General features: G+C 28.4%; 3 protein-coding genes across 4 annotated transcripts in view; 1 reads left to right on the plus strand and 2 right to left on the minus strand.

Annotated features, from left to right (window-relative positions):
• The window catches only part of LOC408569 (mitochondrial import inner membrane translocase subunit TIM50-C), a 30,440-nt gene extending 19,277 nt beyond the window's left edge, over positions 1–11,163 (plus strand). Inside the window, exons 2-9 of the mRNA XM_392112.7 lie at positions 8,969–9,222; positions 9,473–9,813; positions 9,879–9,998; positions 10,088–10,195; positions 10,275–10,406; positions 10,476–10,599; positions 10,680–10,783; positions 10,927–11,163. Of these exons, the coding sequence (XP_392112.3) occupies positions 9,081–9,222; positions 9,473–9,813; positions 9,879–9,998; positions 10,088–10,195; positions 10,275–10,406; positions 10,476–10,599; positions 10,680–10,783; positions 10,927–11,019 (1,164 nt within the window). The 5' untranslated portion in view covers positions 8,969–9,080 and the 3' untranslated portion in view covers positions 11,020–11,163. The remainder of the gene's footprint in view (positions 1–8,968; positions 9,223–9,472; positions 9,814–9,878; positions 9,999–10,087; positions 10,196–10,274; positions 10,407–10,475; positions 10,600–10,679; positions 10,784–10,926) is intronic.
• On the minus strand, positions 10,956–14,663 carry LOC100577689. The gene is made up of 11 exons (XM_003251680.3): positions 14,082–14,663; positions 13,896–13,997; positions 13,699–13,829; positions 13,528–13,618; positions 13,311–13,430; positions 12,937–13,135; positions 12,734–12,869; positions 12,330–12,550; positions 11,985–12,250; positions 11,742–11,915; positions 10,956–11,641 (listed from the first exon to the last, which is right to left on the minus strand). Exons 1-11 carry the CDS (start codon positions 14,323–14,325, stop codon positions 11,232–11,234), a joined length of 2,094 nt encoding a protein of 697 aa, XP_003251728.1. The 5' UTR covers positions 14,326–14,663; the 3' UTR covers positions 10,956–11,231.
• A 684-nt stretch (positions 14,664–15,347) lies between these two features.
• On the minus strand, positions 15,348–19,508 carry LOC411927 (monoacylglycerol lipase ABHD12). Of its 2 annotated transcripts, XM_395396.7 has the most exons (10): positions 19,190–19,508; positions 17,908–17,990; positions 16,828–16,946; positions 16,643–16,748; positions 16,377–16,576; positions 16,140–16,275; positions 15,949–16,066; positions 15,672–15,833; positions 15,475–15,602; positions 15,348–15,405 (listed from the first exon to the last, which is right to left on the minus strand). In XM_395396.7, exons 2-10 carry the CDS (start codon positions 17,976–17,978, stop codon positions 15,366–15,368), a joined length of 1,080 nt encoding a protein of 359 aa, XP_395396.2. In that variant the 5' UTR covers positions 17,979–17,990; positions 19,190–19,508; the 3' UTR covers positions 15,348–15,365. The 2 variants fall into 2 exon arrangements, with proteins under 2 accessions (XP_395396.2, XP_006571406.1); XM_006571343.3 differs by lacking the exon at positions 17,908–17,990 and having other exon boundaries at positions 19,190–19,344.
• Positions 19,509–19,516: the final 8 nt, after the last annotated feature.

Raw genomic sequence — 19,516 nt, forward strand, 5'->3', positions numbered from 1 at the left:
TAATATTAACACGCGCGCGGTCGTATTTATTAAAGGCCCATACAATATTGCCTCTCTTTCGCGATGTACAAGGATATAGATACAATTATTTAATCCCTCGTCGTGATTATAACCGGTTCGTCGATAATATATCGTGTATCCTCTCGAATAAGATATTCGTGAATATTTAATAAAGCGCGAACGTTTTAATATTCGATAAATTATTCCTCGAATTATCGACGACGAGCCTTTCTAACGTAATCTTTTTGCATATTATTATCTTTCACTGGCCATCCTTTAATTTTTCCCTGACGCGTTCCATTAAATAACAATGTGGCCGAATGTCTGTGGCGCGCTCATGAGAATTCAATTCGTTACAACGTCTGAGAGATCTCGTCTTTTTCATTGTCAAGTATTTCTAATCACGAAATGTAAAACATCGTTAATCGTCGCAATCGATGCAGGAAAATGATAGAAATATCCTGAAACCTAATCTTCAAATCTGAGATAACTGATCGAAAGAGAATTGAAATTAATTCCCGTGCACTTATGCTTACAAAAATCAGCTTAAATCGAGAGATAGAATCGAGATAACTTTCGTGAAATCGCAAGAAATTCACAAAAACGGTATTTTGGACCTCGTCCAAACGCAATACGCCGGAACACGATACCTTCCCATTATACATTCCCCATTGTTCCGCCGCGTTTTCAACCCCCCACGAGGAACTATTTGTTTCTTACTTCTAAATAGAAATTCTCGTTCAATTCGGGCGACGACAAGCAGCCCGTTAAATGGTGAAGGAAGGAAGGAAAAGAGCGAGCCACAGAGCAAGGTTTCTCAACCCCTCGTCCGTGAAACTTTGGGAAAACCTATTTCACGAGCTGATCGCTTTCCTTCGAGTCACGTCAGAGTTCGTCTGCTTTCTCCCTTGATTCTTTTTCTTCCTTCCTCCCTCCCCCTCCCCCATCTTTCTTCTTTCTCTCCCTTTGTTTTACTTCTTTCTCAAGTCTTTTCTTTCTTCACGGACAAGGGATCGTTAGTTCGAGATAACAAATTAAGGAAGCAATGATGGAACGAACGATGGAGGGTAGAAGAAGCGGATCTCGCAAAGGTATATTACATTCATTTCACTGGCAAACGACCGATATATCTAATCATTAGAAATCTGCATAATGGTCAGTTAGCGTGTCTTGTATATACGCGCTCTCCACGTATATACACCAGAAATGGTTGTTACCTTCGTCCGCACGTTTGGAAATAGCCTAGGCAGGATAGAATAAAAAATTTTTCGCCTTAACGTTCGTCCAAGTGCCAGTTTTATTCCAGCAATTCGCCATTACCATTCCTGTAAAAAGAAATTTCGAAAGATTGATGCGAAAAGAACGATAGAGCACCGTGATAAATATTTAATCGGTTAAAGATCGATCTGTGCGACGTTAAGATTTTTAGATTCTTAATAGCGAAAGGTATCTTCGTGGAGTTTCGAAAGATTGAAAGAAGGAAATGCTAGCGACATCTATCCGTACCGTACTCAACATTCTCCCCGATCTCAAATGATAACTTGACTTTTGCGGATTATTTTTAAACGCGTGTACAAAAATTGTTTCGACAATGATGATTTATAAAAAAAAATCATCCATTTTCAACGATTTTGTTTAATTAATATTTCCAAAAGAGAGATTCTCTTTCTAATAAGTGTGCATCCACTTAGGATCATCCTCGATTTCCCATAAATTTCCCTAAATTACTAAGTCGTTACATATTCGATGGGGTCAAACAAATAGAAGAACGAAACAACGAGGTTGACCTGACACGTTCTACTTTACATATAATGGGACGCCATAAGTTACAATGTACAGAGGCGGCAATACACCATACTGGTGTGTATATACCGTGGCTTGTTGGCGCAATTGTACACAATGGTTCGAAAACCATTGGTGGACCAACCGATTCGAAAAGTAAAAGAAAAAAAGAGACAGAGAGAGAGAAAGAGAGAAAAGATCACAGAGCAGAAAAAGTCGAAACATTTGGATCCCACTTACCGAGTCGGATACAATGCATTGATTAATGAAGGACATCAAGACCGACACGCGGTACCCGCTAAGAATTTAATATGGGCCAACACCGTGTGATGCCGTCCGAATGTTTTACTAGCGTATTAAGCCTGTCTAACGATGCCCCGGGTGAGAGACGAACATATTTTCATCTTTGATATACGTCCCCTTGTCAAGGATGTCAGGTGGCGGATCCACCGAGAATGATTGCTAATAAAGAAGAAATAATGATCCTATTTCTTCCCCGAGGTTACCTTTCGGTAAAAAAATGTACACGGTAAGTCGGCCGATGTTGTCTCGAATAACTTAATGCTTCATTTCGTATCCCCATCCGTGTCCTATAAAAGGAAAAAAAAAAAATTAGCCTATACCAAATTTTACTTCTACTTTTCTTCTTCTTTTTTTTAATCGTATCGAATAACGGTTTTCAACCGATTAACCTTAATTACCAATCGCTCACGAATCTTTTCGCCAATCTTTTATAATCGCGACGAAATTTATATTCCTTTTGATACATAGTTTCTTCCGGAGCGAATGAAGAAAAAATTCGAATATTTCGAAGCAGTAGGCGAAAAAGTCGTTCAATCTCGATCCATCGTGGCGATAATGAACGCGAAACAATTTCTTGCGTCCTCCTCGAAATCGCGGCGCTGCGGTAAATTCACCGCATCGCGAACAATGCGGCCCGGCCCTCGTTTCGCAGCGGATCTATATATTTTTTGATCCGCTGTTTCGCGAAACTTATCGCCCTACGCTGCCCGAGTTATTGCCGCGTGGATGAGCAAAAGGCATTGTTCGATGTATATTCGATGCAAGGATAAAGTCGCATTGTACGGGATGGAATGGGAGTAAGGACACGCGCCGTGGTACGCGACGTGGGTGAAACGATGATGGACTATTAGTGAACGAGTTACCGAGGCGGAGGAAAAGCGCGGGTTAAGGCTCGCCAGTAGTAGTAATAAAAACGCCTTGAAAATCTGACTGGCTTCCACTCCGCGATTTCCTTTCTCTTTTCTATTCTATTTCCCTTCTCTCTCTTTGAAATAGCTCTGATTAACTTCATTCATTCGTGCTTGTGGAAAATCGCTTGAAATAATTACCGGCAGACTTAATTTACTCGATTCGCTCCGAAAAATTTTCTGGAAATTCATAGAAATTCGGCCTCGTTTGAGAGTCGCGTGTTCTGAAATGAAGCGTGGAACGGAAGAGGGAATATTCATGAATCTTTACCAAGTTCCTTTTTCTTTTTTTTTTCTAGGTTTTTCCATCTAGGTTCTATTAATGGAATTATTAAAAAAGATTCGGTTGTGTAACATAATTTGGCGACGAGGTGAAATGAAATGTTGTAATGTGCAAATTATTTCTTCAATTATTATCTAACAGATTTATTCCTCCATTTGATAGATCGCAATTGTCCACATCAAATGTTGAGAAAGATATTCCCGTGTATTCCTACAACACTCGTCTCCAAATAGAATAACGTAATAAAATAATGCAATATACGTAATACGATATAAAATATATGATACATTACGAATTGAAATACGTCTACCAGCAGCGGATAAACGTTGGCAAATATGTTAGACATTTTGATCACGTTCCAACGCGTGTACGTGTACGCATGAAATTTCATTTGCTAAGTATTCACCGTCGACGTAACGCAGCATCACGTACTGTAATCGGTCATTCCTACCAATTCGTTATTATCTATGCAAATATGTGAAATATATAACAATTAATTTTATTGATCGCTCGACGCGTATCGGATTGTATTATTCACTCGATAATATTGTTCGCGAATTTTTCTTTTTTTTCTTTTTTTTGCAAAATTTAACGAAGTCTTTCACAAAAATGATATACCATCCTTTTACAATTCGTCGTTCTGAATAATAATAAGAATGTATATACCATCGAAATTCTTCAAGATTTCGCGTACTTATACGTTAAAAAGTTTCGCGATTCTTCTAATATATCGCTGAACTCGAACTAACCCCCCTTACTGGGACCGTCGTCAAATTTTTTTTCCTCCGATCTTTTTCCCTATTATCCGAAATGGTCGTCGCGTACAGCTCGGGCAGTCTGAAAAATATGACCGTCCCCTCCCGCCACTCATAAGACTCGAGATTCAAAATGACGGTAGAAACAAGTAGAAGTATAAGAACGATTCTACTCTCCCGAAAAAAAAAAAAAAAAATTATTCTCTAACGTAATAATTCATCGTAGACACGCAAGAGTTTTGTCAACGAGTTAGAAATCGAGATTTCAAATAAAGAGAGTATATACGTATTAAACAAATTATCCGATTCGGCTGAAGAAATACACAGTGTAGCGATTCGCAAGTACTTGCCTCGATAAAATGCTATATATATTTTTATTAAAATCGATTCGTGGCACAAGGCGCGTGCTACGTACGCTCAAACCGTACGATAAATTACAGCGTAATATCCGTATAGAGGGCGAAACAATGAGAAAGGATCACGTTGGAAGAATAACACCGCGTTTGAACAAGTTTCCCTATAGATACGTACGGTCGCGATGTAAATTCACGCGAGACTTACGCCGCGTGTGGAGGAGGTGGTAGGCGCGAGTGGAATAGAATCGGCGGAAGGAGGGGAGAGACGAGAAGAGGGCGAGAAAGGCACGTGAAAAGCATCGTACTCTGTTGGCCGAGCTTTTGTCGCCGCGTTCTACGCGCGGTACGAAACGAAAGAATGAAATTCGCACTGTCCCGAATGGTATTGTCCGCGGGAGCACTGTAATCGATCGTCGCTCGATGAATGGGCCGAGAATAGAGAGAGGCGAGATCGAAGGATGGAGGAGGTGGGATGCTGCTGCGTGCACGGCCAGATACGCAGAGCCGATTTTTATTGCCAGCCGCCGCTTCTCCACGAGCTTTGTAATTCAGACCATCTATATGAAATCTCCCATCTTTATCCCTTCGTATAAAGGAGAAGGCTTCGGGTATCGAGGAAGTCGATCTCTTAACACATTTTTTTTTTTCTTTTTTTTTTCCTTGGAACGATGGAATGTTCGTCGAAACGAACGATCGAAGGAATAGTTCTCACTCTATCCCGATGGGGTAAGAGAGCAATGAAAAAAAAGTTTCGTTCGGTAATTCGAAGAGAAAAAGAAATAATTCTTTCTCGCGACAACGTTGAAAGCGTGATATATACGCGAAGACGTATAAATACTCGTTTTACAATTTCAACCTCCCCTTCCCCAATTCACCATGAGCGAAGGGGAGAAAAGCAATTTTTAGGTTAAAAGTGGGACGCAAAGTAGCGCGAAAAGTTAGATTATTAAAGTCTCCGAATGGGTGGAGAGAAGGCGTATTATCCGCGCTTTGGTTTACTTCAGATTAAGAAAGTTCAGGGCAGCTCGTTTTCGCGTCAAAACCTGGTGAATCATAATAACGATCCGCAAATTCAACGTGTACTTGAGATATAAAAAAAAAGAAAAAGGAAAGAATAGAGGAAAGAAAGAGAAGGAAAAATGCGAGAACGAAGAGAAAGAAAGATCTGGGGAAAGAGGTTGTATATCGGAATTGCATCGAAAAGTATCTCCCGACGAGCGAATTAATAGTTTTTAACAAACACTCGGTGCAGGATGATTGGCGAATCTATACATCTATATATATATATATATATATATATATATATATACATACAGAAGTTACCGTAAGCGTGTTCGTTCCGTCTAAGTCTCGACCGTTATATTTATGCCAACCCGAAACGTTACTTTCCCACGCGAGGAGAATTACTCGCGTATCTCACGCACGCGCTTTTACAACAACGCTCGACGCTGATCGACGAAATATCAGATCGTACCCGATAAAAATGTCCTGCCTTCGCCGTACGTATGTAGGTACGTTTGTTCTCTCGCGTAATGGAATTATCGTTCCGCAAGCACGCGATACTTCGATTACGTCAAATACTCCCTTTCGCGGCTGCCTCGCTCGCAACCCTCCACTCTGCAACCCACCCCTTCCCATCCCCTCTCTATACCTCCATCCTTGATGCTCCGCGGTTGTTGTCGATGCATATAATTCCTGCTTAGACGCTTAGACCCGGCCAAAATTACGACGCGTCGCGACGGTCAATTACGATCGACGCTTAAGGGTGATTAGAGGAGGCATTTAAGGGGGGACAAGGAGGGAAAAGGATTGGAAGGAAGAGAGGGGAGTCGTCTCGTGATCTTAGTTTTTTCGAGTTCGAAAAAAGGTGAATCGTCGTTGATTCACTCGCGGGAAGGAATGAAAAATCGATGAAAGGAAAAAAAGGGGGGAGGGAAGGAGGGATGGTGAATAGTAGCGACGCGTCGCCGGCAACTTGAATGACTATTCCGGGCACAGGGAAGGAATTTCGTTGGAAAAATCTTTCTCGACGCGAGACAGTGTACAAGCGTGCGTGCAAATGGCATCGGGTCCGAGCGAACGAATGACGGTTTCTTTCTACATTTACATACTATCGTGAAAGGATATACATAGATTTATGGATCCCGATGAAGAAGAATTCTGTTTTAAATGCTCGAAGGATTAAGGAGTAAAAAAAGAAATAAAATATTAGGAATTAGGATAGATTCGTACGGATTACATCAAATCGTAGATTAATAGGCAATTAACCAGTTATGATTTGCATCGAAATTATCCGGCATCGGATGAATGGGACAAAATATCAAAATTAAACGATTCCTATATTGTTATATTGTAACACACACGCATACGAGTTGTTGTAATTGCGAAAAATGGATTGAAACGGTCCATATACCTTTTGATACGCAGTCCTGAATTTTTTAAATTTCAATATAAACTTCAATTTAACACAAAAATTCTATCATAAATATTTACCGGAATATTGTGCCAGACACGAATCGACGAAAAAGAAAAAAAAAGTGAAAGGCGTACGTAAGCTCGAAAAAGAAACGAATCGGTCCTGAGATGTAAAAATGCAGGAACGTAGTACGAGGAAGAAATAGGTCTCTCGCCTGAAGGCAATTTGTCGCGAAAAACTTGACGCGCAATCTGAAAGGAAAACAGAAAGCGTGTAGGGCAATGGCCAACAAACGGTATACGGTATACGTGTGGCCTTTTTGCAATAATATGGAGGGACGATGTGTGCGGCTCGCTCGTCTGCTCCGTGAAAATATTTCACATATTTTTGTTAGGAATTAATTCAACCCGTAATACTCGTTGGCCAGCGTGCTCACCGCTGAAAATTCTCTTGACAAACAACCCTCTCGGCTGCATTCGTAACTCCGCCTCGCTAAAGGGCGAATCGCTTTTGTATTTGTACGCTTCTCGCACAATGTGTACAGGGGTTACGGCGACAGTGTGTATAAGTGAACGGTGAAAACGCGGGCAGATCCGACGAAATGGTCAGCAGTAACTTCCGCCTCTTCCTCGGCAACCTCCGCCCCGTTTGCAATCCCTTACACGCCCGCGCGTCTCTACTCGTGGCACATGGAATTCCTCAAGTTTGCCCAGGGACAGAAATTAGTTGGAGCGACGTAATTGCTTGAATGTATGCGTTCGGCCGTTAACATTATGGCACCTCTCATTACGGTCCTAACAGCAGCTGACACAAGCAGCCAGACGGGTTCATCCCGCGCGTACAGTTTATGTATTGCGGGGACAAAAATTTAAGCGTTGTCCTGGGAAATCCTGGAAAAATTCAGCGATAAATTCGTCCGTTAGTCGTGAGGAATTTTTTCCTTTTCTTTTTTTTTTATTTTTTCTTTTTATTTTTTTTTTTCTTTTTTTATTTTTCAAACATGTTCCAAGCTCGAGAGAAATGCGACCATTGTTAAAAGAGGTTCGATATTACTAGCGACATATTAAAAAAAATAAATAAATGGGAACGCAATGATTAATAATTTTTTTTATCAATAACACATCGGTTAACAATGGTCCCAATTTCGTTGGCGATCGTTATTCGAGATTGACGCGGCGAGAGTGAACACTGGCAAATTATTATCATTCCATTGGGTCATCCCGTTAGTCATGATTAAGCAAATTTCATACCCGACCTATTAATATTAGAGTGGTTGACCATGTCCATTGACGATGTCCACAAAATTCCCCTGGCTAGTATAGAATGCATATACTAACCTGACAACTATCGTCCACTAGCAAACTTCCTCAAGTTGATTAAACCAAGCTTCAGATGTTGCATCACACGTTGAGATAATTTTGTTTCGGACAATTAAACTATTGTTATTTAATCTGTAATAGCTTTTACGAATAATTAAAACTATATAAAAAAAAAAATGGTGAAATTGCTATTGTATTGCTATACAAATTTTAAATAATTTTAAATATGATATTTAATAACTTAATTTAAAAACGAATATTGCTATAACATAATGAATGAAACATAAGTAAAAATAAAGCAAAAAAAAATTATATAATAAAAGAAAATAGATATTATTAATCCTTATAATTCAATAACATTTTACATAAAATTTGAATTTGACATTATATTCATGTAATTAAAATAATAAAAATTTAATTAAAATAAAAATAATAAAAAAATTTTTTCTACATGGATATAATATATTCATGGAACATTTTTAAAAAATCGATACTAGAAATCAAAATAAATACAAAAATTGATTTGATACAAAAATATCGATTAAGACTTATTTATTGTTAAATTATATGCAATTTAAGTTTGTATTAGATGAAGTGAGGCGGAAATAGAACGAAATGACGCGACAGTGGAAAAAGAGCTATCTCACTCTATTTGTATCTCGCTTCATCTACAATCTTCAATTGCTTATAATTTACTGAATAAGTCTCAACCAATGTTTTTGTATATCAACTTTTGTGTTTGTTTTGGCCCCTATAATCAATCCTCCAAAGTTATCTCACGAATATATTAACACTCTATATATTACATACGATTTGTGATTTTAACTTCTTGTAAACTGCCTTTAGATATGTTGGAAAACTAGATTTCTAAAACATCGACTCTGTTTAACATATCAGAAAATACGAACACGAGCTCTTTGCGTACATCTGCCAGAAAGCTCATGATTTGTTTAAAGTAATGGCATTTGCGACAAAAAGTATACAACATTTATATAAAATATACAATGCAAATACAACAACGATATACTCAGCACTTCGTCTACCAATCGCTCGGATATCAGTTGTTCAAATGGCGCAAAGACATTATTATAACACTGAAGGTAAGTAAATACAAAAAATATAACCTTATTATAAACCGAAACACGCGCTAGCCGCATGTTGTTTAGCGTGAAATTTTTTCAATAATATATGAATGAAATAAATCTTTATTAACTTTTTAAATAAATAATACATTAGTATTATATAAATAATTTGCTTTCAAATTTTTAGTTTTTATATAATAAAAAAATATTTTTAAAAAAATAAATAATATATAATAAATAATAATTGTTTATTATTTTTGTTTTATAGCACATAGACCAAAAATAACAGGTAGTCTGACAAATATTCAATCGTCTGGAGGAACTGTGCAATCTTTAACGCAAGATGGATTAGATAATAAAAAGTTAGAAGAAGAAGCAAAAGAAGAAGCAGAAGAAAAAGAAAAACGAGAACAATCGCAAAGAGTGCTTAAATATAGTTTTGCATTCTTGGGAGTATTTACCACTGTTGGACTGTCTTATGTAATATATAATTTAACAAAAGCTAAATATGATGAACATGGAAATATTATTGAAGATGAATTTTCAAATTTACCATTTTATGAAAGAATATATAAAATGCTTAAAAGGGAATTTAATTATTATACTAAGGTATCAAAAGTTTAAAATAAAATTAAAAGCATATTTTAATCGTAACTGAAGTATATATTTTTTAGATGGTTCAAGAACCTAGTAGAAATAAATTACTTCCAGATCCACTCAAATATCCTTATATTCAACCCCCTTATACTTTGGTGCTAGAATTGACAGATGTATTAGTACATCCTGATTGGACAGTAAGTAGTATTTTTTTTTTTTTTTTTTTTTAATATTTAATATATTAAAAATTTTATGAATATTATATTTATTTTTATTATTATCCCAGTATGAAACTGGTTGGAGATTTAAAAAGAGGCCTGGTGTGGATCAATTTCTAGAGGCTATAGCTCCACCACAATTTGAAATTGTAGTTTATACAGCAGAACAAGGAATGGTAATTAAAATTGTCAAAATTATTTTATTTATTATTTTCATATATCATTTATATGTATGACTTAATATGACTTTTGTAGACTGTTTTTCCTATTTTGGATATTTTGGATCCTAATGGATATATCATGTATAGATTAGTAAGAGATACAACACGTTTTGTAGATGGTCATCATGTTAAGGATTTAAATGCTCTTAATCGTGATCTTAGTAAAGTAAGTATAAAATTTTTATCTTGATAAAGTAAAATTTTTTTATATATATTTTATTCATTATATTATTAGGTTATAGTAGTTGATTGGAATCCAAAAAGTACAAAATTTCATCCTGAGAATACTTTACAATTACCACAATGGATTGGAAATGATGATGATACAACGCTATATGATTTAGCTGCATTCCTTAAAAGTGTGTATCTTTTTATATCGTCAATTATTATAGATTATATTTATATATAATTATTTATTTTATTTATTGTTATTCTATAGCTATATTAGCAACAAATGTGGAAGATGTACGAGAAGTTCTTAATTATTATAGACAATTTGATAATCCATTACAAGTTTTTAGAGAAAACCAACGAAAATTTTTGGTAAGAATTATATTATGTGTGTGTGTGTGTGTGTGTGTGTGTGTGTGTGTGTGTGTATATATATATATATATATTGACTATAAAATTAACTATAAATATTATATTATTAAATTTAATTCTTATTATTTATAAAATTTATTTAGATGCAAATAGAAGAAGAAGAAAATAAAGCACAGCAAGAAAGTAGTAAAGTACTTACATCAAAATGGAAACCAACATTTCATTGGAATCGCTAAATCACTAAAAAAATGCAATGTTGTAAAATACAAAAATTTGTAAATTATCATTAACATATTCGTTCATTTTGTCGATACATATTGTGTAATTATTGTATAATTTTTGCTATAAATAAATAAACAAGTAATTCATATGTCGAAATATTTAATTTTATTATTTTATTAAAAAAATATAATTTTACCTTTGTTGTATGTACAATTCTTTAAATATTTTATACCTTCCGTTTTTTTCGTATACTTCCTTTTTTTAAATGTGTAGTTTTAACTTTTGGTAAAAGATCTTGTAATGCATTACTGTCATCCAAGTAAGTTATTTCCATTTCTTGAGATACACTTATTAATTCTTGTGAATTAATTGGTGTTGATATATTCTCCATTTCTTCTTGTGATAAAATTGGTGCCTTTGGATCTGCAGATTCTAACCAACTTAAAACTTTTTGATGAGGTGCTGTTGTTAAAGGTAATGGAACTTCCTCACATATTTCCCACATAGCTAAAAGTTCAGGTGCCAATATATCCATATAAGTATTTAATTTCTCAAAGGATTGTTTCCAACTTGGTTCAAAACAATTAGTTGAATTATGTATATGATTTTTCAATTGTAATTTTTTATTTGTAAAACCTAATTAAATTAAAAAATATATATATATGTATAATATTCAATTTAAATAAATTATATAATTTTTAATTTTTTTAGAATGAAAAAATTATTATTTATTTACTCTTAAAAAAATTTTCCACATTTAACTTATTAGATATTGTAAGAGGCACTATAGTATCTATTTGTACAGATACTGCATTTTCCCAAGCATTTAATAAACAGCATGATTTACCATTAATAAATGAATACTTATCTAATGCAGTATCATGTGTTAAACATTGATAATATATATCTCCTAAAAAACATATTTGTATTAAAATTTTTAATTAGTAAAATACAATAAAGCATAAAAATAAATACATACCAATAGAATTTTGAAGAAATAAAAATATATTCTGATTAATATCTTTAATAATGAAAGATCCAGTATTTGATAATTCAAATCTATCTCTCAAATATGGATTTAAGCACATTCCTTGTATTTGAGATTCATTTAATGTCTCTTTAATATGAGGAGGAGTATATGGAAAATTATATGAATGTGAAATTTCATTAGTTGTCCAAGTATTTACAATAATTGTAGTTTCACCAGCAATTTGACTAGATAAAACAACAAATTCTTTATCTTCTCTAAAAGCATAAGTTTATTATTACATATTTAAATATATTTATAATATATATTTGAATAGTTTATTTAATTTTCTTTTACCTATTTATTACAGAACCAATAAGTGGTGGACCTTTGAATTGATGAATCCATTTTTGTTGAACACTTTTTTGTGGAGAACGATTATCACACATTAAAACACTATGATAAGTTCCTATATATCTACAAAAATTATTTTTACTAGCAACATCTAATGAAAGATATTCACATTTTTCTAAATAAAATTTTGGACATATTGTTAATGTTGGTCGATCAAATGGAACCTGACACATAAAATTAATATATCATTAATTAGATAATTTTATAAGCTAAATATTATATTAATAATAATATATTTATATTAATAATAATAATAATAATAATAATAATAACACCAACAACAACAGATATAATATTAAAAATATTAATAATAAAAAAATATTAATAATTAATATTTGTATTCTTACGCGAATATCAAGATAATGTAAGCAGCATCGATCTACAAATAAAAGAACATTAGGATCTATGGACTGAAATTTTATACTGCTCCATGAATCATCTAATACAGTAGTATTCAATATAGTATTAGAGTTTGTTGGTTTCCTATAAAATTAAAAAATATATATATAAATTTTTCATCTATAGAAATATATATATTTGCAATATTTACATTTTAGTCATATCCCATAATGTCACGCATCTATTAACATCAACTAAACAATATTGATTTGCATTAAGAGGATTTAAATCTGCACTAATATAAGGTATTTTTGATATTTGTGTATGTACTTCTGTAAGATTACATTTATTATCACGTTCAGATAATATATAAAAATTACAATGCTGTTTATATCTACCTAAAATCATACCTAAAATATTGAATTACAAATTATTAATTTCATAATAAAAATTCTATAATAATAAATATATGTATATACATATATATTGAAAATTTATACATTAATATCATAATATCATATATCATATATATATATATATATATATATCATTAATAATTGTTTTCTTTAAATATATGTTACTTACAAATATCAACATTAACATTATGTTTTAATTCATACAATGAACCATTGAGTTCACATTTAGCTGCTTTTTTAAATAAAGGTTTCCATAAAAACTCTTCTATATTATCAAGAGGTGTACTTACTAGAAATAAATTAAAACAAAAATTATATTGCTAATTATATTGCTAAATTATGAAGAACAAGAAATATTATAATAATAATAATAATAATAATAATACCTAATTCTCCCATAAATGGAAAAAGTAAAATGTCTTTATTATGTAAATTTATATGATTCATAGATCCACCAGTATAATACCAATTATAAGCCTAAAAAAAATTTGATTTTGTATTATAAAATTTTAATAGTTTTATTACAAAAAGATTTAAAACTTTAATTTTTATCTTACTCCTTTAAAATAAGGATCTGGATCTTTATCAATAACTTGTGCTAAATCTGCAACATATTTAGGTATTTTGGCAGTAATTATATCTTTCATATGATTCCATTTTACATCTTTCTTATATATCAATTTTAAATCTAAAAAATATAGTTATTATAAATATAATTTTTTTTATAAAATTTTATATTTATTATTAGATTTACCTTTTTCATGTTTCAAATAATAATGTTTCATTCTTTCTATATCCTTGTTCATATAATTCTTAAGAATAACTAATTCTAATGTAGGATCTTCTTCATTCAATACTATATAATTTATAAATATACATAAATATAATATATATTATAAAAATATATCTTATAAATTATTAATTAATTAAATATACTTACCATTTCGAGATAATTTAGCAGGTGGTAATAAAGGTTTTGGTAAATCACAATGATAAGGATATTCTTGATATTGTTCTATAACATTTTCTAAATCAGAATCATCTACAGAAAAATTAGTATGTAAATTATGTCCAGGTACCAAATAATGAGGATAACGTTTTAAAAATGCTAGTTTTAATTTATCTTTCAAATTTGTTTCTGCACGTTTATATGATTTTGATGTTAAAATACTTTGCTCCTCCATTTTTATTATTTCTTATTATTAGTAATGTTTATTACATTTAAAAGTTATGTTATAAAAATAATTCTTTCTTTATATGTAAATTTTTTGTTACATTTCTTTTTTTATAGATAATTTATTAAAAATTTTAAAAAAGAATTATTTTGTAATAATAATACAAAATAAATAAAATTATTTAAAAAAATAAAAAGCTTTTATTTTTTTTATTAATATTTCATTTATTGTGTATTTTTAATACACATTACAATGTTAATCAATATTGCTAATATCAGAAATATTGCCAAAAAAATGTTTATAATAACATATACACGTGTGTTTTCAAAATTATCATAGAATATAAAATTATATTAATGTAATCCGTTTCGAATATTTACCTATAGAAAAATCTATTGCAACGCCCTCTACATTTTATAAATTACAATTAATAACTTTTCAGTTACAAATATCTTTGTAATATAATTTTATTAAAAAAATTTTACAAAAAAAAAAACAAATTCTATAAATATTAAAAATCTAACAAAAATATATAAAAATCAATTTTTAATATATATAATATAATTATTTACAATGAGTTTTATATTTCGAATTTAGTTTAATTAGAATTTTTAATTTTAATTATAATATATATAATAACTAAAGATTGAATACTTTTATATTTCAAATTGTTGATAAGAAAAAAAATCACAAAACTACAACAGGGAGAATTAAAGGATTTAATGATATTTAATTTTTTATTTAATAAGTGTAATGCAGTTAAAAAATACAAATGTACTTTTTTTTAATTTTAAATTGCACAATAGAATACATTTCAATTAATCATTCAATTATATTTCAAACATAAATTCAATACATTTTTAATAATTTTTTCATGATAAATCTTATTGTACTTTACAGGATATTATAAGTAGCGAATTATTTAATAAAAAATAAAATATAATTATGCAATAAATAAATTTTATACATGTCAATAAAATTGATATAATTATTGAATATGTGCAATACAAAAAAATATTTATATAAAAGTATTGAAATTTAAATATAATTTATTCAGTCTGATTTTTATGTGCTTTAGCTACAAATGATCTGAAAAAAAAAAATATAAAAAATATTACTAAACTTTATAATAAGATTATATTAATAGTTAACACTTACTTGATTACATTAGGCAAATTTTTATAACGACATATATATTTATGTCCAAGGCCATATAATGCATCAATTCTTGTCATTTGAATGCTATTTGTATTATTTCCATGATAATTTATTGCTGCTTTAAACAACTAAAAGCAGCAAATTTTTTAATAGTTTTAATTATTATGAAATTTTATAAAAAAGAAACATATTTGTACCTTTTCACCTAAAGCAAATGGAATGATATTATCATCTTCTGCATGCAATATCATAATAGGACATTGAATTTTTTCTACATGTTTATCAGATTCAAAACGAAGAAAATTATCATAAAATGGTTCAACAATTATCCAATGAAACCATGGTAAATGTTTGAATATCTAAAAAGAAATTAAAATTTTTTAAATTATTAGAATTTTTTTATTGATTAAATTGATTTTAAATAAATATAAAGGAACCATGTTTTTTTTAATTAATTATTATTCTTAAAAATACCTGTGCTAAAGGATGTTCACTTAATTCATCCGCTATATTATTAAATGGTGATTCTAAGAACAAACCTGCAGGTTGAACTTTTTTTATTGCTAATAATGCCAATACATGAGTAGATACTCTATAATATAATAAAAATCTAAGTTTTAATTTTATCATTAATTTTATCACTTTATATAAATATAAATTTATACCCAGTTCCTAATGAATGTCCCCATACAAAAACAGGGGTTGTACCATTTACTATTTTTAATAGCCATTCAAGTACATATTTACTATCATTAACAACCCCCATTTCAGAAAGTTCTGCTTCTTCACTATCACCATAGCCTACATTAAAAAATATTGCAATCAAAAAATATTTGAAACAATTATTTACATAAATTTTTTATATAAACTTCTTTTTTATAATTATAACATTTTTATCTTACCTCTGTAATCAAAACATATAACATGATAATCTAAATTCTGAAAAAGTTTATATAATTCTAAACGATGACTACTTGCTCTATTACCACTATTACCATGCATATAAAGAAAAATAGGTTGTTTAGCATTTTTTAATACAGCTTCATAATCATTAGCAGTTGTAATAGTGGAATCATTTAATAAAGATTGAGGTAGTATTTGCCTAAAAAAATAATATATAATTAATATAAATAAATTGAAAATATATATTTATTTATCAATTATCAACCATAATCCTATTTTCACTTCTTCATCAGTTTTTAAATAAAAATTTCTTGTTCCTTTCATTCCAACTGATTCTGGTTTTGAAAAATCTACATTAAGTGGCCATTGGACTAAAAATATATCATATATATAATTATATTTATGAATAAAAAAGTTTATTAATAATCTATATAAATAAATTTAACTTACCAAAATTTAAGAAAAGAATCTTTTTTTGGAAAGCATAAGAATAATGAAATATAATAGGTAAAAGTCCAAATATAACAAGATATGTAAATATTGATACCTTCATAATCCAAAATAAATATCTGTAATGAATATATTTTAGTATTATTATAAATGAATAATTAAACTTTAATATGTACATTTATTTAGTAGTAATATTCTTTATTTAGAAGAATAAAATAATTTTAAAACAAATTACATAAATTATACTATTATATTAGTATATTTATTTGAGTTTTATCAATTATCTCTTTTTTTTAAATATTAACTTTTTATAAATAAATAATTAAATAAATAAATATACAAATAAAATACAATATATAAAAAATATATATATATAAAATAATAAATATAATAAAATATAATAATAACAATAAAATAAAAAAAAAAGATATAAAAATAAAATATATTTATATAAGTAAATAAATAAATAAATATAATTATATATATAAAGAGATATAATTATATCTCTTATTATAAAAACATTATGTCTTTTTAATTTTAATTTTATAAGGATTTATAAATTATTATTTAATAAATTAATATTACAATTTAAATAAAGTATAAAATTTATATCTATAATTTAAATAATGTTACATATTATTTGAAATTTATTCAAATTAAATAAAACTCAAAAAATTTATTTTATAAAATAATTTTTAAGATATTCAATATTCAATATCATTATAAAAGATTAAAGTGAAAGATTCATATTTCATATTAAAAAATGATTTAAAAAAAATAAATAATATATTATTATATTTAATAATCCTTTAATTATTGTTTAGTAAAAAAGACAATATATTTTAAAATTATATAATAATTAAATATTAATATAAAATGCTTATTAATATATTAAAATAAAATTTTTTTTCTTGAAATATATAAAATTTTAAAATTGTATTAGATAAAATTATGTTAAATAAGATATTCTCTTAGTGAGAAATAGAAATTTTTTTTATTTTAGAAGTTATATTATAAAATTATTAATTCTAATAAAAAAAGATAAATGTGTTGTATTATGATTATAACAAAGAGACTTACATTTTTGTATACCAAATATCAAGAGCGGCGAAAGGTAATATTGCTGCTAATAGCAGATAAGTTGTCTGCATATTTGTTAGTAGCTATCAAACACAAGGTGCTTTTTTAAGTTCCCCATTAATGTAATTTATATGTGTCATTATAAACTACTAATATATATTAATGATGTAATAATAAATATATAATTTGTTTAAACATGCATAAAAGTATAATTATATCCATATTTATATCATTATATCCATAGATTATATTTTGCAATAAATTATTATTAATATCAAAAGAAATTTAGAAATTTTCTGATATATATTATTTTAATATTTTTTATTATTAAATTACTTATGTAAATTAAAATGCAAATTTAATAGATATAGATGAATAATGAAATCATTGATTTCTATAATTTCAAAAATTGAAATTTTTAAAAATTTAATTATTATTAGTATATAATTTATTAATATATAAATATAAGATTTAATATTACAATCTACATATTTTTTTATTAATAAAATTTTATGAATATCTAATATAATTTTGTCATTTTTTTAAAATAAAATACTAAAACTTCAGATATAGTCATTTTGATTATTCTTACTTATTCTTATATTGTTATTTTAGAATTCTTTTTAAATGTAATCATTTTTATTTTATTTCATTATATTTAATGAATTTAGTATTAAGAATATAACATAAAAAAAGATTGAATTTATAATATTTATAAATAAAAATATATATTATATATTTATTATTAAAATATTTAAATTAGAATCAATGAGTTCATATTACATGAAATAATAAAATTAAATTAGATTTATCAAAATATATACAATTTATTGCATATATAATTTTTGAAAATTTTTTTATTAAATTTTTTATTAAATTTTTTTATTTTTATTAAAACTAAAAATAAATTTTCAAATCAAACTAATAAGCAAGCAAATAATTATATATAATATTGATGTAAAAAAAAAATATATATTTGAAAATAATAAAAATTATGACATTCATATTGTATGAAAAAAAAGTTATAATATAAGAAATAGAATACTAAAAATTAAAAAATTTTTTAAATAATTAATAATTTAATAATTTAATGTAATAAAATTTTTTTAAAGTGGAAATAATTACACTTATCGATAGTTTAATCAATTTAAAATACTAATTAAATTGATGTATCAAATTGTTAGTATTTATTCGTAAATTTATACGATTGTATATGTATTAAATCTAAGATTAAAAAATATATGATCAAATAAAAATAAATGATTAAAATCAAGAATAATACCTCTTTTTAAAACATTTTTTTGGTAACCAATGTACCATAGTAATTGCAAATTAGTGAAATTTCTGCAAACAACGTATCTCTATCTATGAAGTATAAATATTTATGTAATTACGCTTTAATTATAATTCTAATTTATATACTTATTCATAATAAAAAGTAGTATAGAAAGTAAAATAAATTTTTAAAAATCATTTTTATTCTAACTTGCAAAAAGAAAATTATTCAAATTTTTCATTTTAATACCACCATATTTAATGATAAAACAATCTCATAAAAATATAAGATATATGGAATGTCCTCTATGTCACATTAATTACATAAAAATAT

The sequence above is a fragment of the Apis mellifera genome, linkage group LG1 (genome assembly GCF_003254395.2).
Source record: "Apis mellifera strain DH4 linkage group LG1, Amel_HAv3.1, whole genome shotgun sequence".
Taxonomy (NCBI): Eukaryota; Metazoa; Arthropoda; class Insecta; order Hymenoptera; family Apidae; genus Apis; species Apis mellifera.

Excerpts from the sequence above, each read along its gene's own strand:
- LOC100577689 (XM_003251680.3), bottom strand. The coding sequence starts at position 14,325 with ATGGAGGAGCAAAGTATTTTAACATCAAAATCATATAAACGTGCAGAA. Across the intron at positions 13,136-13,310 it reads TAATGTTAATGTTGATATTT|GTATGATTTTAGGTAGATAT; the intron begins GTAAGTAACATA and ends TCAATATTTTAG. Across the intron at positions 11,916-11,984 it reads ATTTCTTCAAAATTCTATTG|GAGATATATATTATCAATGT; the intron begins GTATGTATTTAT and ends TATGTTTTTTAG.
- LOC411927 (XM_395396.7), bottom strand. The coding sequence starts at position 17,978 with ATGCAGACAACTTATCTGCTATTAGCAGCAATATTACCTTTCGCCGCT. Across the intron at positions 16,577-16,642 it reads GAAGTGAAAATAGGATTATG|GCAAATACTACCTCAATCTT; the intron begins GTTGATAATTGA and ends TTATTTTTTTAG. Across the intron at positions 16,067-16,139 it reads GGACATTCATTAGGAACTGG|AGTATCTACTCATGTATTGG; the intron begins GTATAAATTTAT and ends ATTATATTATAG.